This window comes from Macrobrachium rosenbergii, chromosome 16 (assembly GCF_040412425.1).
Source record: "Macrobrachium rosenbergii isolate ZJJX-2024 chromosome 16, ASM4041242v1, whole genome shotgun sequence".
In the NCBI taxonomy this organism is placed as follows: Eukaryota; Metazoa; Arthropoda; class Malacostraca; order Decapoda; family Palaemonidae; genus Macrobrachium; species Macrobrachium rosenbergii.
In genome coordinates this window covers 23,400,420-23,428,017 of record NC_089756.1, presented here as the reverse complement: position 1 = coordinate 23,428,017, position 27,598 = coordinate 23,400,420, and the positions used below count along the sequence as shown (strand labels likewise).

General features: G+C 37.9%; 1 protein-coding gene across 1 annotated transcript in view; it reads left to right on the top strand.

Annotated features, from left to right (window-relative positions):
- The window catches only part of LOC136847193 (uncharacterized), a 479,536-nt gene that overhangs the window by 109,262 nt on the left and 342,676 nt on the right, over positions 1-27,598 (top strand). The window contains exon 2 of the mRNA XM_067118628.1: positions 20,934-21,043. Within this exon, the coding sequence (XP_066974729.1) occupies positions 20,934-21,043 (110 nt within the window). The remainder of the gene's footprint in view (positions 1-20,933; positions 21,044-27,598) is intronic.

Sequence of the window (27,598 nt, the reverse complement as noted above, 5' to 3'; positions counted from 1 at the left end):
TGATAATGACGTTGATAACAGTCTGAGAGAACATAACGTGCCTAAGACTAAGTAAAGAAAAATTAATACGCAGTCTCTGGTGGTGCTTGACGATTAATTACGCCCATATAACGCCAGAAAAAGGTGCGTTAGAGAACAGTTACTTCCGTGTTATTTTACGTCGTAAACCCTTTTCATTCGTTGATCTAAAAAAAAAAAAAAACAAGGAAAAATGATTGACTCGTAGAGGGAGATTTACTTTTCCAGCGGAAAAGTTGTCAGGAAATGAGGCCGTAATTTGCTTGTGGGCACTGAGCCACTTTCATTGTAATGTACAACATCGCATGTTGCACTGTGGAGCGAAGTTCTTGAAAAAAGCAAAATTGAAAGAAAAAATGATAATAATTGCTTTAGAAAACCATCCAAGTCAGCTGCCACAGAAAGGGCACGCCCTCTCAACTTTCAGCCAATCACAGCTCGTGACGTCATAGCACTCCCCACACCCCAACCCACAGCAAGTAAGCTACGATAACAGAATTATCAGTGAGAGTTCACTTTATGTTTCAGCCATCCGGTTGCATGGGCTCACCGGATGTTGAAAATGAACATGAAAGTATCTATAGAGAACCTGAGATTTTGGAAGGTTTTTGAAACAAAATTTTTGTAAGTTGATATAGTAGGTCCACGGAATGTCTGCGAATGATAGTGATGATAATATGATAATTAAAGGCTTGAAAAAAGTTGTACAAGAGATTGCGAGATCAGACTTATTATTGTATTTCTTCTTAGGCTCGAACAATTAATAAGAGCTAGATAGATTTTTTGTCAATAAAATGTTCACTCTGAAAAATACTATGTCGCTGGCACATTCATATTCGGTAATTATATGGCGATTGAAACTCATATGCAGAAAACTTCCAAAGCTTGAATGGTTTTATATGGTTACGCGGAATTAGCTATTTATCTTGACAATTAAATCTCTCCCTTGTTCGTTTGAAAAAAAATTCTTTATCATAGTAGTTATTTATCTGTAAATAAAAACCTAGTTCAGGAAAGAATTATTATACGAAAGTTGGTGTTGCATAATTTTTAGCTTTCTGTAAAAGAACACTATTGTGCCGGCTTTGTCTGTCCGTCCGCGCTTTTTCTGCCCGCCCTCAGATCTTAAAAACTACTGAGGCTAGATGGCTGCAAATTGGGATGTTGATCATCCACCTTCCAATCATCAAACATACCAGATTGCAGCCCTCTAGCCTCGTTAGTTTTTATTTTATTTAAGGTTAAAGTTAGCCATGATCGCGCGTTTGGCACGGCTATAGATGCCAAAAATACAGGCCACCACGGGCTGTGGCTGAAAGTTTCATGGGCCGTGGCTGAGAGTTTCATGGGCCATGGCTGAGAGTTTCATGGGCCGTGGTTGAGAGTTTCATACAGCATTATACGCTGTACAGAAAACTCAACTGCACCGAAGAAACTTCGGCGCATTTTTACTCGTTTATTGTGACCTGAGAGTGCTTTGTCTACAGTTTTCTTAGAGGAAATATATACCACTACTTTCAATCAACGAGAGAAACAAACTTATGTTTTCTTACTCTCTTGGTTTGTAGACTTCATTGGGGCTGATTGCCTTGACCACCAAACCCCTTTAAGTTTGCTGCATGTTTTGTATGTTTGGTTATTCTATACAAGACGGAGCGTTATGCTGTACGGGCAATCCTACTCTTTTGTCCATATGTTCATTATATACCGGTATGACCTTCTGACAGCTGGTTCCCCATAGGGATGTAGTGCCGTCAGTGCTCCTCACACGGTATACTGTAGCTATTGCTAAAGGAGGTTTACCGCGTCCCTTCGGCCCCTAGTTGCATTGGCTGTTTAGTCTTTTACTTTGCCTCCATTTCAATTTCCTTTCTTCAATATTGCCGTCCAACTTCTTTAACTATTACTATTTAGTTCAGCTATGGGATTTTCTACTAGTTCCACCTTTAGATCCATGAAGTTATTTACTTCATATTCTGGATCTCTTATCTTACAGTTCAACCACTCTAACTCTCTCTTTCCACTGCCTTCAGTTAGTCGAAAGTGCCTCAGTGCTTGACTCGGCAACCTAAATTTCATAAAACCATCCAACAGTCGTTTGCACTGGCTCTTCAATTTTGATTTTGCTTATAAAACATCTGCTGCAAGTCCCACGGTCATCAACAACGGAAATTTATTGTTATACCCAGCATTGCTTACCTATAAATACTCTCATACTTATGAACCATGTATCGTTTTGCTGAGATAAAATGGATATATGCTGTTGACTCTTATGTGTGTATTTCAAAATTATCTGTAAAGCAAATTGTAACGTGCCTCCAGTAATTTCTCTCTCTCTCTCTCTCTCTCTCTCTCTCTCTCTCTCTCTCTCTCTCACACACACAATCAAAATATCCAGTGGCCATGTCACTCCTGCGAACCACCTATTAAATCTCCACGATATTCTAGTTACATTAAATGTATTGCACGCAGGCAGCGCGAGGGATCTTGCTGGCACTCAAACTGGCACTCTATACCTTTTGCCTTCATGCAACCCAAAGGCACAGGGCTAATATGCGCTCAGCTCTCAACTGCTGTGTGCTGCATATGTCTCCTGTTGTTACACAGTACAATTTCCCTTTGCGGGTATCAGTTTTCAGAGAAACTTTACCCATGTTTAGGGGTACTTTATTTTTCTGGTAGACAGGCTAATGAGACAGGCAGCCTTCTACATTATTGCAGCCCAGACCCGAAGCAAACAAGGAGAGGTAAAGAATGAATGAAAGGTGGAGTGAAACTCGGAGGAACCGACAGACCCGTCTGGATGGTTTGGATGTAAGGTCGCGTTACTTTAATCTTTCCATATTCATCAAGACAGAAATATCTCTGATTCGGATTTGGACCCGGAACCAGATTTCCTTTTTGAAATTTGTTGTTCTCCACCGCACTCCATAGCCAACCCCTTCACAAAATTTTTTTGTGGACGGATACTTAGGGACACAGACGGATTAACTAAAACAACAAGGGTTAAAAGAAAATCCACTCAGCAGTGTTTGCAGAAACAAACAAGTAAAAAATGCGCTGAAGTTCTTCGGCGCAATCGAGTTTTCTGTACATCATATAACCAAAGCCACGGAAAATAGATCTATCTTTCTGTGATCTCGGTATAATGCTGTATGAGCCGCGGCCCATGAAACTATAACCACGGGCCGGTGGGAGTATGTCCTATATCGTTTCCAGATGCACGATTATGGCTAACTTTAACCTTAGATGAAATAAAAACTACTAAGGCTAGAGGACTGCAATTTGATATGTTTGATGACTGGAGGGTGGATGATCAACATTCCAATTTTCAGCCCTCTAGCCTCAGTAGTTTTTAAGATCTTTGGGCGGACGGACAGACAAAGCCGGCACAATACTTTTCTTTTACAGAAAACTAAAAAAAAGATGATAAGGCTTATTGAAAGTTACGGAAGCCAAAACAGTATGACCTAAGTCAAAGTTACAAGTTTAAAATTGAATTCTTAACTAACAATTATTTGGGTGTCCAGTAAGCGTACTTCTCCGGACATGCTTACGTACTAAAACCAAAAGAAGTGAAAAGTCCTGTTCCCTTAAATGTCACTGTAACAATTCTCGAAAAACCCGGTCCCTTTTCAAATGGCAGAGCCCAGTCTTCAAGTAATAAGAGGTGTTCGTGGCTTTCAAATTTGTTCCATTTCCTTTTGATAAAATACATTGAATATCCACATATTTTATATTCTAGGTGTACAAACGATAACCTGCGGTAATGAAGTCCATCTTTAATGCCGTCGTTCAATCCGAGTAGCCTTCGTTCAGTCCGAGGTAGCCTCATTCACTACTGGCCCCTATTGATGTATGCATGATGAAGGACCGAGACTTTTACAGGGTCAGGATTTCTCGGCTCGACCCTCTCTTACATTACAGTCTTTTTTTTTTTTTTTCACTGGATGCACTTCCTATATCTGCACTTAAGAGCACTTTATTTTGTAGCGCTAAGCTGTGCTGTTTACTGGGCTTCACTTACTCTTACTGAGTCGGTCATCGGAGCTCACTGTGACCCATAACCACGCACCAAGCTCCTAGGGTCTTTTGCAAGTAGAAAAATTTTGTTTTAGGTGGTGGTTGATTGCTGATGTCAGGATACACATTAATGTTTTGATTACAGTATTCATCATGACATGCCCTTTAAACTACGTTTATTGACATATATTTTGTGGATATTATTTTACCCCATTTTAATAGCTTTATATAGACAGTTTGCTTCAGTGTTAGGCCCGTTTTCCTCCCTTAAGTCCCCTTCCTTAGGGTCTCATTTGAAAGTGTTGCGTGCTGTTTTCAGAGACCAGTGAATATCTTCAGAATTACCCATTCCTTTTCCGGGTTTATGACCCGCTAAACTGCGTGATGATAATAATACCAAAAGAAACGAGGATGATGATGATGATGATGATGATGATGATGATGATGATGATGAAGATAGTCGTCATAATACTCTCCGTCCAAAACTAGACCTCCTATTGTCCAGTTGTTACCAGCGGGACGGCAGTTACAAGGACGCAATGAGGCACGCTGCTGCGTGAATTTGCTGGCGTGTTCTAGTTAATTACCTGTCAGGGCGTCTGTCCCAGCGTCCGTCAGTCTGTCCGACTGTCTCGCCGGCGTTACTACTTACCTCAGGGGAAATTAATGCCGTTTTTGACGGAGCCCTCATCGCGGCCCCCACCCCCAACCCCACCCCACCCCGCTGAGACGGTGGTGCTACGATGCTCTGCAGAAAAATGTGCATCTCTGGATGTTGCTCGTTTAGTCTTATGCTAAGAAAAATGTTAATCTCTGTCTATTTATCTGTCTGTTTTTTTTATCTATCTGTCTGTTTGTTCTATTTATCTACCTGTAGGGTTGTCTGTCTGTCCCTGTGTTCTTTTAATTTTTATTAGTTTCGTTCCTAATTTTGCAACTCGGCATTAAATATTGAAATGAAATTATTAATGTTAGCAATGATGATGATTATTATATTTTTTATTACTGGTTTTCTTGCTCTTCGTATGTTGATACTGTTATCTAGATGTTCATTTTGCGAGTTAAAGTTTAATGACCATCAAAATTTTGTGCAAAATGAAGATTACCCTGTTTCCACTAACAAGGTTCCTTAAATTAATCTATTGGGCTATTTTTGTCTGAGGCTTTCGAAAGAAAATCAGCCTTTTAACTCATTAAGAGCTCTATGAAGTAGTTATTGGTTCATCTTATTTCAGTCCAGGTGCCACTGAAGATTTGTTATTTAATTTTCTTCATTTGTCATCTAAATATTTTGTGATTCAGTTTTTCCATTATATTTTTCTCTCCCGTAGGGGGGTAGTGCTGTTCAGTGCACTTCATGTGGTGCACTGTTGGCGTTACTTAAGGTTCTCTGCAGCGTCCCTTCGGCCCCTAGCTGCAACCCCTTTCATTCCTTTTACTGTACCTCCGTTCATATTTACTTTCCTCCCACTCCTAGCAATTGTTTCGTAGTGCAATTGCGAGGTTTTCCTCCTGTTACGCCTTTCAAACGTTTCTACTCTTATTTTCTTTTCAGCGCTGAATGATCTCATAGGTCCCAGCGCTTGGCCTTTGGCCAAAATTCTTTATTCCATTCCATTCCATTATATTTTTCTCCATTTAGTGCCGTAGAAATAAATGGGACAGGCGAACCAATACCTTTGCCCAGCTCAGGACCGAATAATACAGGTCAGGGAAAACGGAAGCAGAGTAGAGTTCCAGAGAAAGTCTGGAACGTATGAGCCACGAAAAAATGAGGTTTTTAAAGTAAATTTAGCCAAAGATGGCGAAATTGTATGAGAAAGTTTTACGCAAGAACCTTTCTATGATTTCACTCCGGAAAATAACTTTTTTAAATATAAATTCCACTAAAAAAATTTTCGTAATTAAGCTGCACGAAAAATTTGGTTTCCATAAGTAAGCTCATGTAAAATTATATTTACACAGATGTGTTCCACGAGAAATTGTATATCATTATTAAGCTCTAAGAGAGCTTACGTGTTTAAGAAGTAAGCTCCACGAAAGACTGCGTTTTTTTATAAGTAAGCTCAACGAAAAATGAGGTTTTCATAAGTAAACTCAGTGGATAAGTAATTTTTTAAGTCAGCTTCACGAATGGTTACAAGTTTCACAAGTAAGTTCCGTGAACGATTTCACAAGTAAGCTCCCTTAAGGCCAAAGTTGTCCAGTATCAGCTCTGCAAAATTTTTTCCCCCTTCTTCCCCAGCCCCCCACCCCTCCCCCCACCCGCCATTCATTTGATAAAAATTCATTCTTAAAATTACATTCTCTTATTGAGGTGCATCAGTAAGACGCACCTCAACAAGAGGTATTTATAAGTCAGATCCATGAAAGCTCTCTGTCTCTTAGAAGTAACTCCACTAAAGATGAAATATTTATTAGTAAGCTCCGCGCAAGATTTCATTTTTGTAGTAAGTACGCTTCATGATGAGTTGTGTTAATTTTAGTCGCCATATAAATACATCATCTGATTCCGATACCGGCTGCAGCCTGATTATTATTATTATTATTATTATTATTATTATTATTATTATTATTATTATTATTATTATTATTTATTCAGAAGATGAACCTATTCATATGGAACAATCCCGAAGGGACCATTGACTAATTTCAAGCTTCCAAAGAATATGGTGTTCATTAGAAAGAAGCAACAGAAGGTAATGGGAAACACAATAAGAAGAGACCACTTATTAAAAAAGAAAAAAAAGAAAAATTGACATTAATAAATAAATATATAAAAATGTAAATATTATCATTAAAACGTCCTTACCTAGAAGACGAGGACTGAAGATGCTATAAACAAGATAGGACTTTGGTCGCAGGGGTGGGGGTTATAAAAAGGAGGGGACACTGTAAGTTGAGGAGAAATAGATGGATAATACAAATGGGGCATAAGCCGCATGTGAATTAGTTCTTTTACAGTTAGCGGTCCTTCTTTTCCGCAAAACAGCCTATTTCTTTTTTATAGTCTCTACCAAGCTAATCACCATTGACTTAAGTATAATGAATAATTTTGCGTATATATATATATATATATATATATATATATATATATATATATATATATATATATGTGTGTGTGTGTGTGTGTATTGTGTATGTATGTATATGTATATATGTGTATATATAATATATAAATATATATATACATATATATATACATATATATATATATACATACACATTTACATATTCATTCACACGCACATAAATATTGTCATTTAATATAGAATTCCACCATACCTTGAAAATACCTTACATCAAAGGGGAATTATAGTTGATGAGTGCTTCTGCGCTAGCCAGAATTTTAACCGTGAATTGTTTTAGAAACCAGTGCTGCATGACTTAAAGGGCCTTTGTAAAATTCTGCCATTCGTGTCTTTCCTGTGCTTTATCTTCTGCAAATCTCCACTCATCTCCAGCCTCCCTTCTCATATTACACATAAACAACCTGCTTTCATTTCCCAACCCAGTCTCAAAAAAAAAAAAAAAAAAAAAAAAAACTGGCAGAAAACGAAGTGAAGGCAGAAGTGATACAATTTTTTTCAGTAATACTAATAATGTCGTTGTAAACTCCCATTTAAATTCGGAAATTGATAAATAACTGATAACCTTATTTCCTGTTTCATTTTTCTTTAATCGTAGTTTGCTTTGTTTACATGCAATTTGCAACAGTCCCCTCCCCTAGCTGACAATGGAACTCTATTTGCAGTGTGCACGATCTCAGCTGAAATTAACCGATAAAAAAAGAGAGAGGCTTCTGCAAAAGTATCAGTATCATTTTTTGTTTATTTGGTGATCAGGTTCGGCAGCGAGACAGACAAAAGTCACGTTCTTGCGGGCTTGCTGTTAACAGCTGTGTTTGAAAGAGCTGCCGTTTGCTTGTTAGGTTGTTTGTGTGCAGGAAGCGTTTCATACTAACTGTTTCGCGTTTTCAAATGCAAAACTATTCCGGTTGCGTTCTTTTCGTCGGTTTTATTTTTGTTGGTTGGTTGGCTGGTTTTTTTTATTCTTGATTTATTAAATGATTTCTCGGGAATCTTTATCCTGCTTTTATTTGCGTGATCAAGTAGTAAATTAAATTTTTCTGGCATAATTTTAACATGTATATATTTTATTATACAAACATTAAATAACATTAGACATAATGTATATATATATATATATATATATATATATATATATATATATATATATATATATATATATATTATATGTAAATTATACGTTCCTAGTAAAGCTTACTTTAGTGTGTATACTAAAGTAAGCTTTACTAGGAACGTATAATTTATATCAAAGCCGAAAAAGCAATATCCTTCATAATCACGTGTTGCAATATCTGTAGAATTTGGTGTTGATCGTGTATCCTCTGTTTCGGAAGTAAAAGGCATGGATTATTGCAATTAATATTAAAAACCAGTATTCTTCGTATTCCCACGCCTCATGAAGAAAAATGGCATTTGTGAACATAGTTTTGGGGAAATGACAATGCAGAATGAAACCTGGTTTACTCTTTGTTGGAAGTAGTCGAAAGTCTCTCAGCTTTGATTTTGGGAGCGAGGTTGCTAGGTCGATGCCCATGCCCCATTGATAACCATGGTATTGCTGCGGTCGGTGGGCACCCATTCAAATAATTAGAGATCCCAATGTGTGATTCTAATGACCAAGAGACCAATCGTATTTACGGGCTGCTGGTGCAGGCATAAGGCCAGCTTAAATCTTAACAACTAGGCTTTTTGAGACCTCTCTGTTATGAGGAAATGTTTTTATTCTTTTATTCAGCCCTGCTGACCTTGAGCATCGTTGTCAAGTTAGGTCATAATGTCCGCTTTATAAAACTGCTTAAAATTCGGTTCGTATCCGTATTTACCATCCACCACTTAGGCCTACTAGATATGCAACTAGACTTGCAGTTGACTGTGACCATATTACGGAATGGTCTTCCTAGTCCTGTAGATGAGTAAACTTTGGAAGTTCAGAAGAGTCCAAAAGAAGCTTTATTAAGCAGGTTCATTTCACTGTTGTATCGTATCTGATCTTTATTATTTTTCTCGTATAGTTTATATTCGCTATTGGAACTTTTGGGCTTGTAATATTCTGCTTTACCAAGTTAGGTTGCAGTCTGGCTAATGATAACACTTGCGAGTAGCCATGTAGTGAACGCGTTGTGGAACAGCAGTATTTATTGAAAATAAAGAACTAGAGTGTTTTGTAAATGTGGCAGCGGAAACAAGTGAACTAAATTCAGTACCTTCACTATAGTATATATTTAAGCAAAGTTAATGATATAATGGTTTTGATGTTCTAGTCAGTGACATCTCTAAGTTAACAAACAAATTAGTTGAACCACAGACTAATAAACCATAAAAAAATATTAAATCAACCATTCTAGCTTGAAATCTAGGCAAAATATTAAGTTCAAGCCCTTTTCAGAGCTGTCGACAAATGCCTTTATATTGGTGTAAAAAGATAAAACGTTTATAACTGTCTCACTAAAACAAAAAAAACAAAAATTACTTCTAAATGCTAATTTTGTTTAAAGAGGAAAAATTTTGCAGGTCGACCTTCTGATCTCATGAATAGAATTTTGAATATTTATATGATCGTTTACGTAATTTGTTCAAGTCATTTTTCACGTACCTAATTATTACTAAGCTTATGTGTTCATCTGAGATACGAATTGTTTATTGATAAAGAAACGTTGACTTTTTTTTTTTTATAAAGGCAGAGAATATGAAAGGAATGGTGATCTTATAACCTTGTGGAAAGTGAAACGGATTGGAAAAAAAGTAGATTTTCACATCTGAGCTAAATTGTTATCCAGAAGCCTTTTAGTTGAATAATAAAAGACAAAATACAACATCTTAGAGGTGCGGCGAGGAGAATGGAGGTGACAGGACCTGGCTAATGAAGTTTATTAAAAAAAAAAAAAAAAAAAATTGGAGTCGTTCATACAGGCTTTGATCTTGCGACGCTCTTTCTTTAAATCAACAGGCCCATGCCCACATATACAACTCGGCTAAATAAGGCGTCAGTGTTTTTTCTTCTCTTGGGTATCGTCTTCCAAAGGGAATAAAAGACGGCATTTGAGTCCCGTCTCGGATTTCGGAGATAGCTGGAGACTGCAACTTGAAATGTTAGATAAACAGGGATCATAATTATTCGCCAGTGCGTGATTACTTAAATTTCTGGGAAACCTTTGGAGAATCAAAATAATACTTCTGTTTTAGGGAGATCTGTAGCAGATCTTTGTGTCAGCCAGTGTATGCACTGTACATAAAATTGCTCATGATTTTTGTGAAAAGCTCAAGTTCGTTGGACTTAGAAACTGGGAAGTCAAGTTTATTAAAAAATAAAAAATTAAAGATGGTTGTATGGTTGCAATTTGTGAGACTTTTGAATCCTTTAAGTTTGATTAAAGAATGTAAGGTAACCTTAGTAGTAGCAAATGTAAGGAAGATGTCCAAGTATTTTAACGTTACAATGAGCTTGCAGACATCTTCCTTAGTGAATATTACATGTAAGAAATTGACTGCAAATTGAATTTGATCAAGGGTCGTGAGGCGAATCAACACGACTGTAAGGGAGAACTTATGAATTTAGTTCTCTGAGCTGATGAGGGGAGAGGTGGGCAACTTTGTTACCGGTACTGCCCATGACTCCTGGGCATTGATACTAAACCGAGTGTTTTAATGGCGCCGTAAACGTTGCTTGGAAGCAAGCTTTCATCGAGTGGCCCTAACTAACTATAACTGTCCCCCTGTGACCGTTAACAGCCCTCAACGGTCGGAGGCCATCAATTAATGCTGTCGGATATCAGATAACATCAGCTAATGAAGATGGCCACCGTCTGATGAATAGAGAAGTGGTAAGAGAACGACCCGTAAACAACCAGAGGACGGCGGCCTCGGACACATCCTCTTCTTTCACCGAAGCCATAGACCGCAGAGGAGCACGTGGTATCATCAGTCGGCCTATCTTCAAAGGGCCTGCTGGATTACCTATAGATCTACCTCACAGCCGTCCGTCCTTTCTTGCAGATAAATGGCCGGTCCTATATCTAAGTGGAAGGGTCAGTGGGACGAACACCCAACGCCCCTTTCTAGCCCAGGCCCGATAAGAGCGGGACAGAGGCAGAAAGATTACAACAAGCATCAGAAATTTTAACTGTTTAACAAATCAGATGAGACCTTGTAATAATTTTTATTTTTAGCAGCATTATGCCGTTTCTCACAAGCCTAGTGCTAGGCCTGAATTCGTTTGCTATCAAGACAGCAGAATAGGTCCATGAAAAAAACACACACGCGAAAAAAAGTCCCGTGGTTCTTAAGAGTGTCGTTTTACGGCCAACCGAAAAGGTCGTCTTGGCAAAAACCAGAAACTTGTGTTGCTCAAATTAGCCGTAGTGACTATAACCGTCAGCCGCTATAAAGGACCCAGCAGATAAAAATGTCGACCCCTTATCAAAAACCCTGAAATAAATCTCCCATCGTCGCTGACCAAAGACTTGGAAACGAGGAAGTGTTTCGCATAACTATCTCAATAAAATCTTAAGGGCCAGAGAGAGAGAGAGAGAGAGGAGAGAGAGAAAAAATCTATGGTCTATCTTACCAATCATTTTCATCATTTGTACAGAATTCTTTGTAGAGAGAGAGAGAGAGAGAGAGAGAGAGAGAGAGAGAAGAGAGGTCTAAGGCCTCCTCAGTAAATGATTTCATAATTTGAAGCTCTTTGTTGTGCAGATATATAAAGTGAGAGAGAGAGAGAGAGAGAGAGTGAGAGAGATCTATGCTCCTCTTACTAAACACATCCATAATTATTTTTCACCACTTAGGCAGCTGTAAAGAGACACAGAGAGAGAGATGTAAGGCCTTCTTATTAAATAATTTCATAATTTTTAGTTCTCGCTTGTGTGTGTGTGTGTTCGTGTGTGTGTGTGTGTGGGAGAGAGAGAGAGAGAGAGAGAGAGAGAGAGAGAGCCTCCTTACTAAATAATCTCATAATTTTCAGTTCTTAGTAGATTTAGAGAGAGAGAGAGAGAGAGAGAGATCCGTGCTCTTCTTGGCTAAACGCATCCATCTTTTTCAGCTCCTTGTAGCTGTAAAACAGACGATAATGATCGCCATTTCCCAAAGTAATTTGGAAAACAGACGTCCACAGACAGCAAGTCTGGTTTCACGGAAGGGTCTCGCATCGAAAATGGATCTTGCGCATTGATAACCAGAGGATGGAAATGAACCGACTCATTTGCATGCTGGCGATGTAATCTTCTTGTCTGCGGTAACACCTCTTTGAATGACTTCAGGGCAAGCTTTATCGCCCGCAAAACGTAAAAAAAACACAAAAAAAAACAAAAAACAAAAATAAAAAAGAGTTACCGATGGCTGCATCCTGCGAGGCAAAAACGAACGTAGCTTTGATCACTCTTGAGGGTAGAAGGTATTCACAGACACATTATCGAGCATGTTAAGCTTACGTTTGTTTTTCGCTTTTTTGTTTATCCTTAGTTTTCTTCATAAGTAATTATACCCTCTTGGTGTTCGTTCGTGCGTTTTCGAAATGTATCATTATATCAAAGCTCGTGAATGGCTCTACGTAAACCGTACAGTAGTTTCCGTCATCCCTGCAAAGAAGCGTATGCAGAGATCGTCTATAAATAAACACATTAAATAATCGAATTATTTGTTCGGTTAGTTTTCAACTGAATAATTACTTCGGGAGAAATAGTCCATTGCTATAATTTGTATAATTACAACCCTCACTATAAGCGAAATTAGTCTGTGAGTTATGACTTTGCCTCTTCATTGGTCGAGTGGAGGATCGCAACCGCAATTCATTTTACTGCGGGGGAGGAGGGGAGGAGGGGAGGAGGAGGAGGAGGAGGAGGAGGAGGAGGAGGAGGAGGAGGAAAAGAGGAAAGCTTGGCATGAGATGCCCTAACTAAAAACGAAGGAGGGCAAAAAGCGGTGATGAAAGTTGTTCATCACAATCGCCGTCTCCTTTTATCAGATGAATCGATTAATAGACCTCTCTCGCCTTCACGTCTGCCGTCTCTCCTTCCAAGGGAGGAATTGACCACAAGATTACCCCGGCCGACCCATGCGTCTTCCTAAGTGAATGGTAGAGACACATGGAGAGAGAGAGAGGAGAGAGAGACTGCAACCAGACAGCATCAGAGGTAGGTGTTCAGATAAGCGATTCGATTATGATCGATTGGGCATGACCTGTATTGCCCAAAGCTACGCACACATACACATACACACACATGTACACACACGCTTTCTCACACAATTACTCATACACATGCAAGCAAGAAGTCCGAAATAGCCAAACAGCTTCATTACCATACGCCCTCCGTAAGAACCCTTTTGCTACTGTTTGCATTAATGGAACATTTACAAAGATATAAATGATTAGGCCATTGTATTCGTACTGAAGAGTGGATGAAAGGAGAAGTATTTCTTTCTGAGAAAAAGATAAGTCGCGCAAGAAGAAGTATAGAGAAATACGAGTTCATAAATGATCTTACAGATAAGATGGCGTGATCGCATGTATGGACAAAGAGATTGATCATTTGTAACAGCTTCTCGTAAAAGACACATCAGTGAATGCGATTCCTCTGTTCGTCTAATGAGTCACAACGCAGTTGGTAGAAGGAATAATTGAGCAGACATTGAAAATTTTTCAAAGAAAAAACTCCACTGTCACACAAGCATATGAAAGTGATGACAAAATGCATATCAGCCTCATTCATATTATTATCGAGCGTTAATTTTATCATCTTTTCAAGCTTGCTTTCATGATGAAGACTTGAGAAGTAAAGTAAAAAAATAAATAAATAAAGGGAAGAGCGTAAATCAGTCAATACAAACTGAAACTTGATAGATATAAAGAAGGCACTTTTTATTAACAGGAAGGGATTTCATCTCTTACACCTGAAGTTTATATATTTGAATGATTAGTGCCAATTGGTTGCTGAAATATCTTTACAGCTTATCATAGCAGTAAAAAAGGGAGGCTGACTAATTTGAAATCTAGTTAAATAAGACTGTTTGCGTCAGTCTGCAGCTGCAGCTAGTATCTTTATCATAGCTTGTAATAATCCTTTGGGCAACAGAAGTATTAACTTCTACTTAAAGAGAGAGAGAGAGAGAGAGAGAGAGAGAGAATGAATATGATTATATCAGTGATTTATTGCTTCAACATCAATTGCAAATTAAACCAATTGGCTATATCCACTGCAGTCCTGCTGTATAATGCATTAGTCTTAATTTATAACCATTCTTTATTAAGTGTCTGGTATAGGGTAAGGGAAGAAGATATGGCAAGTACGAGGGTACATTATACTGAAAATACTGTATTGGAAATCGGGTCTTCGAGACTAGCATTCATTTTAATTATATTCTGTTGCATTGCTGTTGTTATAGGCTACCTAGCGTCGTTCTCGAAGATGAGAGATGTCTGGAATATTGCCCTTTTTTACCCATTGGAAAAAATCCTTTTTACACAACAAATTAAATTGACTTGGAAATCGTATTCTCTGATAAATGTACTTTTTATTTCTTTTATAGCTCTTGAACAATAGAGAAAACTTCTGATCAATCTGATATAATCAACAGTTTTCCTATTGCTCTTTTGGAGAAGTGGACATTAAAGTTACAAAACTTGCAACAAAAAAATTATGTACCTCAAGATTAACCCCATTGTGTTTTGCTGTTGTTGTTGCTGTTGGCGTAGTTGTTTTTTTGTTGTTGTTGTTCTTCATCTTTCTACTTCATAGCTCTTTCTCCTCAGCCTCCTCCTCTTCCTACTCAATCAGCTACTCAACGTTAACCTATTGATTCTTCCTTTGCTACTCTTCGTAACTTTATCTTCACCCTTTCCTAAGCCTCGTGGTCCCTTCCCCCCCTCCTTGTGTGTGTGTTTTTTTTATTATCCTCTCTTCTTCCTCTTCATATTCTTCTTCCTCCATTTAATACGCAAGGTTCACTTACCATCCCGAAAGAAACTCGTATATTCAGATAACGTAAACCCCTCTCCTAACAATTGATTCATAGCGCAATTGCGAGGTTTTCCTTCTGTTACATCTTTCAAACCTTGTACTGTCAATTTCCGTTTCAGCGCTGAATGACCTCATATGTCCCACTGCTTGGCCTTTGGCCTAAATTCTATATTCAAATCAATCACGCAAACCATCATCAGCCAGCAGCAGGTAACGCCATTCTCTGCTTCTTCCTCCTCATTCCGTCGGCATTTTTTTCTCGCGTATTTTAGATCACTTGCACCTTCATCAGCCAAAGACAGGGTGCACCACCGAGTCTCTTTTTACTTTATCTCTCAGTTGCAGCGATGAGGATTCTTCTAATATAAGTTCGTCGTCGGCTGCCTTGGAGATGTTGGATTAAGAGCGGTTTTGAATGTCTTTATTTTGATGAGTTCGGAACCTGTGAGCATTTGAGCGGCTTGAAAATATCGCCTTACCTAGATTTGATTTACTATTCTCTCACAGTGGCTTTTGGAAAGATATCATTGGGAAAGTCTTCCGAATGCTGCCGAGGACAGAAACGTACACACTGACTCGATGCCATCCTTTAAAACTCGTTGTGCCGCCGTTAACTTAAATAACAAGTTAAATACTTGGTACCTGGACAGCACCAATAACCTAAGAATTCTTAGTCGACTATGGATTTGAGTGCGGCCACAAGAGAATGACATTTGGCAAGATCCCGGGAAATATATATATATATATATATATATATATATATATATATATATATATATATATATATATATATATATATAACATTTCTTATATATAATATAATATATATATATATAACACATATATATATATATATATATATATATATATATATATATGTATGTATATGTATATATACATACATATATATATATATATATATATATATATATATATATATATATATATATATGTATGTCTATAAGTATATGTGAGTGTGGGTGTGGATGTGCATTGCGAGCTCTATATGCCAGCCAGAGAAGCACCTGGAAAGGAATCAAAAGAAGAAACACACAATCAGACAGGCAATCATTAAAACACAGAGGCAGTAGCACCATCATTTCGTATTTTAATTTAAGAAGATTGATGTAACTGCACTCCGTCTTCGTACCTGAGCAGGAAAGGTTATGCGTACCCATGGTAGGAGCAAGTCCTGTGTCATGAACTAAGATTGATGGCATTGCTGGTGTTCCTCAGGGGTCGTAGCTGCAGAGAAACCCTTCATAAAAGAGCGATCTGGTTTGACCTTGGTTCGAACTGCATAGTTTGGGTGGATGTGTGTGATAATGATGGGGTGGCGAATCTCGAGGGATTATTATTATTATTATTATTATTATTATTATTATTATTATTATTATTATTATGTGAATAATAAAGATATGGTTAATAAAGCTTGAAAATTATTATTATTATTATTGTCATTATTATTATGTGAATAATGAAGATATGGTAAATAAAGCTTAAAAAATTATTATTATTATTATTATTATTATTATTATTATTATTATTATTATGTGATGAATAATGAGATACTAGTTAATAAGCTTAAAATTATTATTATTATTATTATTATTATTATTATTATTATTATGTGGATAATGAAGATATGGTTAATAAAGCTTAAAAAATTATTATTATTATTATTATTATTATTATTATTATTATTATTATTATCATGTGAATAATAAAGATATGGTTAATAAAGCTTAAAAAATTATTATTATTTTTTTTTTCTTTTTCTCTATCTCAGTCATCCTATTTGACCGGGTGGTATTTATAGTGTGGGGTCCCGCATTGCGTCTTGCCTCCTTAGGAGTACATCACTTTCCTCACTATGTGCGCTGAAACTACTTCGGCATCTAGTTTTTCCAGGTTCCTTTTCAGGGATCTTTAGATCGTGCCTAGTGTTCCTGTGATTATGGGTACAATTTCCCCTGGCATATTCCATATCCTTATTTCTATTTTCAGGTCTTGATACTTATCAATTTTTTCTCTTTGTTTCTCATGTACTCTGGTGTCCCATGGTATTGCGACATGAATGAGTGATATTTTCTTTTTGATTTTGTCAGTCAGCGTCAAGTCTGGCCTATTGGCACGTATCACCTCCTCTGTTCTACACCATAGTACCAGAAGATCTTTGCCTGATCGTTTTCTATCACTCCCTCAGGTTGGTGTTCATACCACTTATTACTGCAAGCTAGCTGGTGTTTCTTGCACAGGCTCCAGTGGAGGACTTTTGCAACTGAATCATGCCTCTTTTAGTACCGGTTCTGTGTAAACGACGGACATTCGCTTGCTATGTGGTTTATGGTCTCGTCTTTCATATTGCACTTCCTGCACATGGGTGAGATGTTATTTCCATCTATAGCTCTTTGGGCATATCTGGTTCTTAGGGCCTGTTCTTGATAGCATTCCTTCTGTTTCCTTCTTGAGTTCTCTCCTCTGTAGCCATTGCCATGTTTCGTTGCCGGCCAGTTCTTTACTTTGTCTCATGTACAGTCCGTGCATTGGTTTGCTATGCCACTCCTCTGTTCTATTTTTCATTCTCCTGTCTCGATATATTTCTGGGTCTTCGGCTACTTTTATCAGTCCTTCTTCCCATGCGCTCCTTAGCCACTCGTCTTCACTGGGTTTCAGGAATTGCCCCAGTGATCTGCTCTTGATGCTTAGTAGACCTTTCCCTCCTTCCTTTCGCGTTATGTATAGTCTGTCTGTATTTGCTCTTGGGTGTAGTACTGTGTGTACTGTATTGTCGTGTGTTTCCTAGTTTTCTGGTATATGCTAAGTTCAGCCTTCGCCCACTCCACCACTCCCGCGCTGTATCTGATTACCTGTACTGCCCATGTGTTTATGGCTTTCATCATAACAAAGAGGGAAGATTTAAAGCAAATTCGCGTTTTTGGCAATGGTTTGCTCTTTCTTTAACAAAGAAGACAGCCACAACGTTTAAAGGTGGAAAGATAGCACTCCAAAAATGCATTTTTGTCTTCCTTGTAATGCATAGATCACAAATTGAACTGAAAAATGTACCAGATATGATCCTCACCTCATAAGAATTCCAGTGATATCTCCTTTTTTGTCTATCAGAGTTAGGCTTTAGGGAGAATCTACCGGGCACACAGGTATCCAGTAGGGGATAGTATAGATTATTGGAGAAACCTTGAATACCGTCTTACAATAAAAATTTTTGCAAAACAAGATGCCAGTATGTAAAGAAAATAGATAATCTGAATAATCATGAGTTGATCAAGTAATTAACCAAACAGCATCAGAGCCAAGAGAATAATTAAAAAACAGGTGAAGGTGAATATTTTAAGTTCTGAGAGATGACTAAATATTGGCTCAATTATCCAGCGAGTTAAAGGGAAAAAGACAGTTCAGTCATGTTCTAGCAAAAAATACCATAAAAGTTTAAATAAAATAACATTTTACTGTATTACAGAAATACATTCCATATATATATATATATATATATATATATATATATATATATATATATATATATATATATATAATAACCTATAAGATTTGGTTCCTGTAAGAGATGGATCCAGATTAGTATTCCTCAGCATCAGAGGCTCTTGCAGTTACACAGAGGTCAAATGAAATTCACTTTGAGCTTGAGCACCCCATAGACGAAGAGCCACTCTCCTCTCTGTGTTTTAACACATTTTTTATTCCTATCCATTAAGACCATTCCATCTTGGCACTTTTGCCACCCAGGTGGCCTTCATTTTCTTGATCCCACGAAGACTTCAGAATTATGTATTCTTTTCACTCATCTATTCTCTTCCACTCGCTTCACGTGACTAAACCTCTTCAAAGATTTCTCGTCCTTCCTTTAGCGTCTACTTTTTCACTGTAATTTTGTTATATCTGTACATGTTTCTAACTGTCCATGACCGATTAATGATGGGAGAAGCAAGGGGAGACACAATAGATGTAGGTCCAAAATTGTTGGCAAAGGAAATCAGTCGTAAATGGAATGTGGACTTCTTTATGTTTGCACATGATACAATGTTAATGGGGGATTTTGCGCAGAAATGTTTTGATTGTTGGTGAAAGCCAAAACAATGGAATAACGAATGTTAGTATGGATTGTTAAAGAATGGAAAGGGTTTATTTATCTATTTATTTATTTATTTGTCAGTTTATTAATATATCTGTTTTTCTAATAACTGACCTCTTCTTTCTGTATTTCGCATTACCTTCTGTTACTTCTTTCGAATGAACACCATATCATTCTTTGAGAGCTTGAATTTCAAGACAGTAGCCCCTACGGGTTTTTTCCTTATGAACAGGATTCATCTTCTGAATAATAATACTAATAATAATAATAATAATAATAATAATAATAATAATAATAATGTAGGTATATGGAGGATCAACTATAACAGGTGACGTTGGATGACAGACAAGGTGAGTCACAAGTAAGTGAATCGAGGAAGGCAGCAGGATGAGTAAAACACAGAGGAGAGACAATGAGTGTCTATGAAAGCTAAGGCTGGCATGTGTAATGGTACTATTAAGCCCCTCCCCTGTATAGAGGTGAAAGTTGAATGTTAATAAAAGGTAACAGATTGAAGCTTATAAGATGAAAATTGCTGGCATCGTACATGTGGCATAAGAAGAAGGAAAGGGGTGACAAATGTGTAGATTCGTAAAAAAAAAAAAAAAAGTTGAAAAAGATCGGCTTGTATGAATCGGAGTGTTTTAGAGATGGTTCGAGACTGTGGAAAGAACGGAGGATGATAAGTTAGTGAAAGAATTTATGATGCTGAAACCATCAGATTCTCATCATGCACCGAGGATGCTAATAAACGTTATACGTACCAAAGTCTGATAAAAGAACAGCCCTCATATACTCCCTCACTTGATTGTAAGAATGTCAAGCACTTTTTGGATAACTTCCCGACGTGTGACACTTGCACTTACTTTTGTCTTTTTTGGATCGTCCCTAGTGACCCCCACGGGTTTTAACCCGGTATGTATCCACCTTTGCAGCGAGTTTATTACAAGCCCGTTGGGGATGACCGTAAAATCATAAATAAAAGACTGCAAATATCATAAAGATAATGACCCTCGAGAAATATGAGTCCTAGATAACGACCCCCGAACTTTGTTGGGGGTCACTGTATAGGAAAGATCCGTCTTTTTTGCAGAGGCGTTTTTATTTTAGGAAGCTGGAGATGAACGAATTAGTAAAAAACAGTTGTTCTGCGCTACGAATGAGTGTAGAATTTTACAATGAACGATTACTATCCATAATAGTATTTATTTTGTTATCAGGATTTCTTAGTGTGAAAAAACAGCTTTCTGTGATGGGCGGGTAAGAGGGGTTTCGCCCCCTCTTTGCCACCTCATATCTTAGGGGAAACTTGGATGGGAAGGCGGACTAAGTTTAGGTCACCTCTCCTCTTTCTAGGAGCCTAAGACTATGGTTCTCAACCGTTTTCAATGTATGCACCCCTTTCAAATCAGCTGTCAGTTCTCACACCCTCTGAATTGCTGAACAAAAAAAAAAAAAATTAAAATACAAAGTTGATATGTGTATTAATAACAAAACCACATTTTTAAAATCTTCATTCCCAAAGCTGTAGCAGTAATAATAATAATAATAATAATAATATTAATATTAATAATAATAATAATAATAATAATAAGTATAATTATTATTATTATTATTATTATTATTATTATTATTATTATTATTATTATTTTCTTTTATTTTATTCTATGTTATTTTTATTTTTTTGCAGAAAAAATAACATACGTATATAAAAATATATTTTGCTTTAATTATTCACAGACATCCTCGCACCCCTTAGGAACCGGCTTCGCATCCCTGGTTAAGAACCACTGGCCTAAGAGGTCTGGCTCGATTAGTCGCACCGAGACCAGAAAAAGTCAAAGGAACGTGTGAGTATGTTTATGTAGCACCTGTAATTATGCGATTCAATGTTAAGTACGACTAGTGTGAAACCGTACTTTAATTTCATTATCAACGTCAATTGTTTATCGACTTTTTTTCGGTTCCAACATGCTGATAAAGAAAATTATTAAAAATAAAAATATTTCAAAAATTCAACTATTAGGGTTTTGACTGAAAAATGGAAGCTGTGATATCTAAATGAAGAAAAGAAATTGTAATATATGTACACTCTGTCGCCTTAATAATAGCGGTAGTATTATGGACAATACTAAAATCGGTGAAGTATCGGTATCATAATATTTCATTTTAATGTATTACAAGAAACCTTTTAGCTCACGATCCTGTTCTTCCTATGAGGTCTGTTCTAAGGACATCTTGTGTATGAGACGGCAGGGCGCCTCCCCCCCTCCTCCCCCCCTTTTCCCTTTTCATGGTGCTTGTGTTCCCCTTTCTGGAAGTCACAAGATGTCGATCAGTCAAAATAAGAGCATTGCATGTCAACCAAATTACAGAACGGGAGATCGTACATGACATTGGCGTTTCTTACTTTCATTCAAGACTGTAATTTGCCAGTAAATAGCACCTGATGTCAACGGGTGGGGCAAAGGGAAGTTCGAGGACCCCCCGTCCATCCGCCTCCTCCACCTCCCCTCCCCGCCTTCTCCAAAAATGATTCGTCAGTCCGTCCCCCGTTTTAGAAAAGAGAAAATTACGTATTCGGCCCCCTGGCCCGCCCCCGACCCCTCTCTCTCTCTCTCTCTCTCTCTCTCTCTCTCTCTCTCTCTCTCTCACCGCGTATCCTGCCTGCCAGCCCCGGAATCCTATATGCGACGGACCCCTGCTGAACGCCATTTCGCGCACAAAAGCGATAGACAGAAGCAACGAAACTGAGCCGGCAGGTAATGAGATCTCGCAAATTGCTGATTACTTGATGGCATTCCCTTGGCTTCTTCTTATTGCGGTGAAGTCGCAAGATTTGCTTTGGATACATTATGCATGAATTCTGCGAGGGTAAGACTGCCTGCCTGGAAGCAGTGAGAGGCAGGCTCTCCGTCACACACACACACACATACACACACACACACGGACGGTTTTCAGTGCACAGAAGGAAACGTTTCATTTGTCCCTTTATTCATCTGTAATTCTCTTTCGTTTCCCTGCGTGTTTCGCTGTTAGTCTACTTGTGTCTAATAATAATATTCTCTTTTTCTCTGTCAGTTTTTCTACATTTCCATTCGTGTTCGTTTGTTCATCCATCTCTCCTTCAAGAACAACGACCTGGAGGAGCTTAGATGATTTATTGTACTTAATGCATGGCTTCCCAAGCGTTGGACTCATCCGACAAGCGAGTATTTACTCTCAAGTCGAACCACCTTTATTCGACCTCTTGAAGTATGTGGGCACCGACAAAATTTGAAGCTCCTCCATTAGACTTCTCTAGATTATGTGGGTATACATGAAGTCTTTGCTCCGTATTTGGACCTCGCTAGAGTATATTGTTAACCATAAAATCTCAGCTCCTTCATTCGACCTCTCATGGGTATGGAGGTACCCGTGAAGCTAACTTTCCTTCATTCGACCTCTCATGAGTATGGAGGTACCCATGAAGTTAAGTTTCCTTCATTCGACATCTCAGGGGTATGGCGATATCCATGAAGTTAACTTTCCTTCATTCGGCCTCTCATGGGTATGGCACCCATGAAGTTAACTTTCCTTCATTCGACCTCTCATGAGTATGGAAGTACCCATGAAGTTAACTTTCCTTCACTCGACCTCTTATGGGTATGGCGATACCCATGAAGCTAACTTTCCTTCACTCGACCTCTCATGGGCATTTCGATACCCATGAAGCTAACTTTCCTTCATTCGACCTCTCATGGTTATGACGATACCCATGAAGTTAACTCTCCTTCATTCGACCTCATTTGAGAGCTATTAGTGCTTCTGAAGGCTAAACTCATAAATCTGACATCTTAAACCCCGAGTACGTTCAAGATTCTTATTCACTTTGATAATTCGAACCCGCACTCCTTATTTTGCTCTCTCATTATTTTTTTTCAATCAGTATTTTGATGCAATTTTGTTACCGTAATTTTGTTTTGCTTCGTAATTTTTTCCCCTAGAATAAAGTCATTACAAGCTCATTCCTTTTGGAACAATTTCTGTGACAAAAGGGCATGAGTAGATTTATAAAACTTCAGTGTGGATACTCTTACTAATATGTGTATATATTTCATTGTTATATTTTTAGATATATGAAATATTTATACATTATTCAGTTCAGTTATTTACGTATTAATATAATATTTAATTCAGACATTTGTGAACCACTTTCACCTGCCTTTTGATTATATAGAGATGGGTAAAAGCTGAAGACAGAAGAAATATATATATATATATATATATATATATATATATATATATATATATATATATATATATATATATATATATATATATGTATATGTATATGTATATGTATACATATATATAAGTATGTATACATATATATTGCTGAATAAGAAAACACATTAGCCAACATGAACCCACAGAAAAAAGTTTGCATTTGCATGGCCCAGTGGAACATGTTAGCTTCCGTTGGTTACACGCCACTAGTTTATAAAAAAAAAAAAACTAAATCGTTGCAGTCTTTGGTTAAGCTTCATCCAGCCCTTCGAAATTCACAGTCATTTTCTAAATAAATGATCTAGAACTCCATTGCGTGTACTGAAGTTTTTCTTTCTTTTATTTTTCTTGACGTGCTCATTTTGGTACTTCCCATGATTTCGGTTGCTCGAATCTCAAATGGAATGTGAAATGGACGATAAACTGAGAGCCTAACCACCTCGTAGGCGTCCCTGTAGCGTCCGTCAGGCCACCTCATCCCTCTTCATCCTTAGGACTTCTCTTTCTGTCTCTGTGTCCCTTACCTCGTACGGTGTTTCAATTTTTAAAATTTTTAATATGTAGGTCCATCGCTTCTTTCGGGTTCAAACCACACCCTTTCAGCCTTCACCCTCAATTGTATTACTGTCTCCGGGCTGGGCTGGTTAGGGGCATCCTGCTGTCCCGTCCCATAAGCTTCTGAATAAAATAAAATTAAATATAGTCATTTTACGAAACTGGAACCTTTCTTTCCTGATGGCAATGTTGTCAGATGGTTCCACGCAAAACCCTCAACTAATGGTCAAAAAGGTCATGTCACCCTTTGCAACGACATTTTAAGGACAATGCCGTGTGTCCCATTTGCCGTATTTGAGAGCATTTCATTGGTGTGGCATCATTAACCAACTCCACTTCGTCTACATTTTATCAGTGTTATAACTTCATGAGGAGGTAAAATACTGTCCTCACTCCTTCAGCCAAGGGAAAGATCTTTATCAATTCTTTTATGTGGATTTCGTGTGCTAACTTCGCTTTATTATTTGTGATTACCCAAAGTAAAAAGTATAAAACAACGAGCAGAGAGCATTATTGGGTCGTTACCTATTACTCTGCACATAATTCAGTCATAATCTTACCCTTCCTCATAGATTAATATTATGTCTTAACACGCTGCGTATAGCCGAGAATATTTGCTTAACCTCCTTCGCGAAAAGATTGAGCGTAAGAAATATGCCTTTGGAAGGATAAGATGCAATAGAAAATGAAGCCAGTTTTCTAGGCCAGGCTATTAATCAATAAATTGCCCAGATAGTGTGGCACATTTCTCTTCTGTGCGTCTTCTCAGTCTTTTTGCGAGGGAGTAATTGACCTGAATATTGGGTCTCCTTGTCAACCGGCATTTTACAGCCATATTTTACACCCCAAATTACGCTTATGAGGCCATTAGCACAGGCTAAGTGCACTTCATGATGCCGGATCACTTAAAGACCATTTGTGTGCGTTTTACGACCATATACGGACCCTGCTGCCATCTATTGGAACATTGAAAACCTCCCACATTAACTCTTCTTGGTTGACGAACTTCAGCAGTCCTCCCTTCTCCTTCCCTCTTCTTCCTGCCGACCAACATATGCAAATTGTGGTCGGAGTAAATATTACCTGCGAGTGTCGGACAAGTCCTCGCTTCATTAAGGCCAAACACGTTGGGACTAATCAGTCATCATCTTTCAGACACTCTCCGTTTCCTTTCCTGATGATCCAGGCTGAGGAACTAGGTGGGCTTTCTTGGAGCCAGGCTTTGTTTGTGGTGCTCTCCAACCATTTGTTTGTGGTTGTTTTTGTGTGTGTGTGTGTTTTTTTTGTGTGTGTGTTTCTTCCATTCTCTACCAGTCTTTGTTTGTGGTGGTCTTCGACCATAATATTATCGTCCGCAATAATCTTTTTCTTTATGTTACCTGATTGGGGAATACCTGTTGTTTACCTGTTTTGTTGTTTTTTCCTACGTAATTTCTAGGTCGTGAATGAAATATCGGTATTGTTTTGGAGGGAGGTAGTCATATAAGACAGCCAATATATTTGCAACTGTTGCGTTGTTCATTTTTTCGCAACTTTATCATTATACTGAATAGATAATGAGACACATACACGAACAGGAAAACGTAAAACCCAACATTCAAACATACCTACCCTGACACACGTAAATGTTTTAGTACTTTTTGCCTGTCAGTTTTTGAAAGTATAACTTTGAGGACGAATGTGTTTAATCAGTACGATTTTTGTTTGCCCTTACGTGTATATGTATTTTTTTTTTTACTAAGTCTTAGTTTCGAGAAATATCTAAAGCGCCAAAAAATCTTTAAAAAAAAAGGAAAAGAGTAAAAATGCTGTTCTGAAAATAAATTTTTGGGGGTCTTATTAAAAGAAAAAATGGTAATGCCATGTTCAGTACATAATGTCATGCAACTTGTAAAGGATGTAAAGGATAAATAAGCCATAGGGTATATACTGTACATACAGTACGTCATTTTCCAAGTAGCTTTTACCAACTTGCCCGAAGTCAGTTGATCATGTGCAAGAGCTAACCTATGTGAACTTCGTATCTGGGGACATCAGTCATATGACTACATTTACCCACAGGTGGTACGCAGTTTGCAAAAAGTTTCGACTTTTGAGTTCGAGGATGCATCAAAGAAATTTCAATAATCTAGCTGGAGCCCTTGCTCTGTCGAGGAGTGTTCTGTGCATATACTTGAAGAATGTGATGTACGAGACTAAGAAGGGGAATATTGCGGGTAGGCTTAATTGTCGGTAGTGGGAAGAAAGATTTCAATAATGGCGTTTCTCGTCTTCGTGGAGTCCGGTCCTTTGTCCAGATTTCGTATCATTATAGTTTTCGCAGTGAGGTTTTGTCTGGCTCGCGAGGGAATGATATCATAATAGGTGTTCTTCCGTTTCTTTAAATGTCGCTATTACCAGCAGCAATAATGACGCGACTAGGAACTGACATATACGCTACATTACAGATCCTGCTTTTCTACCTCTGTGCTTCGATGAACGTCCGTGCATTCGTAAGATGGCATATCGTGAGAGATAAGAATTATAGGGTTTAGCGCAGAAAGAAATGACTGAAGCGTATATCTTGGCCCTTCTGAACGTAGTCTCTCTCTCTCTCTCTCTCTCTCTCTCTCTCTCTCTCTCTCTCTCTCTCTCATCTTTGAAAGGGGGTAAGAAAACTTTGACCCTTTTCGGTTAGGAGACGTCCCACGGCAGCGTTTGTGACATTACTCAGCATCTTGCTGCCAAACTTCATTGTAATGGCATAAAATTCAAGCGGCAAGTATCCGCTAAGTGAATGTTGTACAAGCGCAACTCCACTTTCATTTTTAGTTCTGTCACCAACACTGGTAACGTGATACCATTTTTTATTCTAATTTTTATTTCATTTATTTTTTATTTATTTATTTGTGGGGGGGGGGCGGCGATGCGATGTTGACAGATGCTTTGGTTGAGGGCTTGGCAGGTGTTATGATTGCTAAATTGAATCTGTATCTACTTCATGTGGCAGACTTAATTAATGGTCCGAATTTTTCAAGATTTTCCCGAAGGGAGGTTTTCGATTCCCTTAAATTTCCTCACCTGTCATGACGTTGATTATGAAAAAAAAATTTAATATTCTTGTTTTAAGTTGCTTGAATGTTTTTTTTTAATAGACAATGGGTCTTTTATTGATCAAGTTCGGTTATCAGATAGTGTAAGTCAATGAATAAAGTAAACAAAGATAAGAAATGGGATAAATGTTTGATTCATATCAGTTCTGTTATCTTTCGGGACATAGTAACGGATAAAATAATCATAAACTTCTTTGCATGACCGAGAGAGAGAGAGAGAGAGAGAGAGAGAGAGAGAGAGAGAGAGAGAGAGAGAGAGAGAGAGAGAGAGAGAGAGAGAGAGAGAAGTAAATCTGAGAAATGCTTCAAATCCAGCGAACGTAAAAGTTTAGCTGAAAATATCCTCACCAATTAAAGTAGCTGCAGAGGGGACTTATACCACAAACCTCAAATGTCAACCATATATAAAAATAAAAACTACAAAGCTCTGAGACTCTTCAGTCAGGGGGGTTCTTCTGCCATCACAGACCTTAACCCCCAATAAAAATA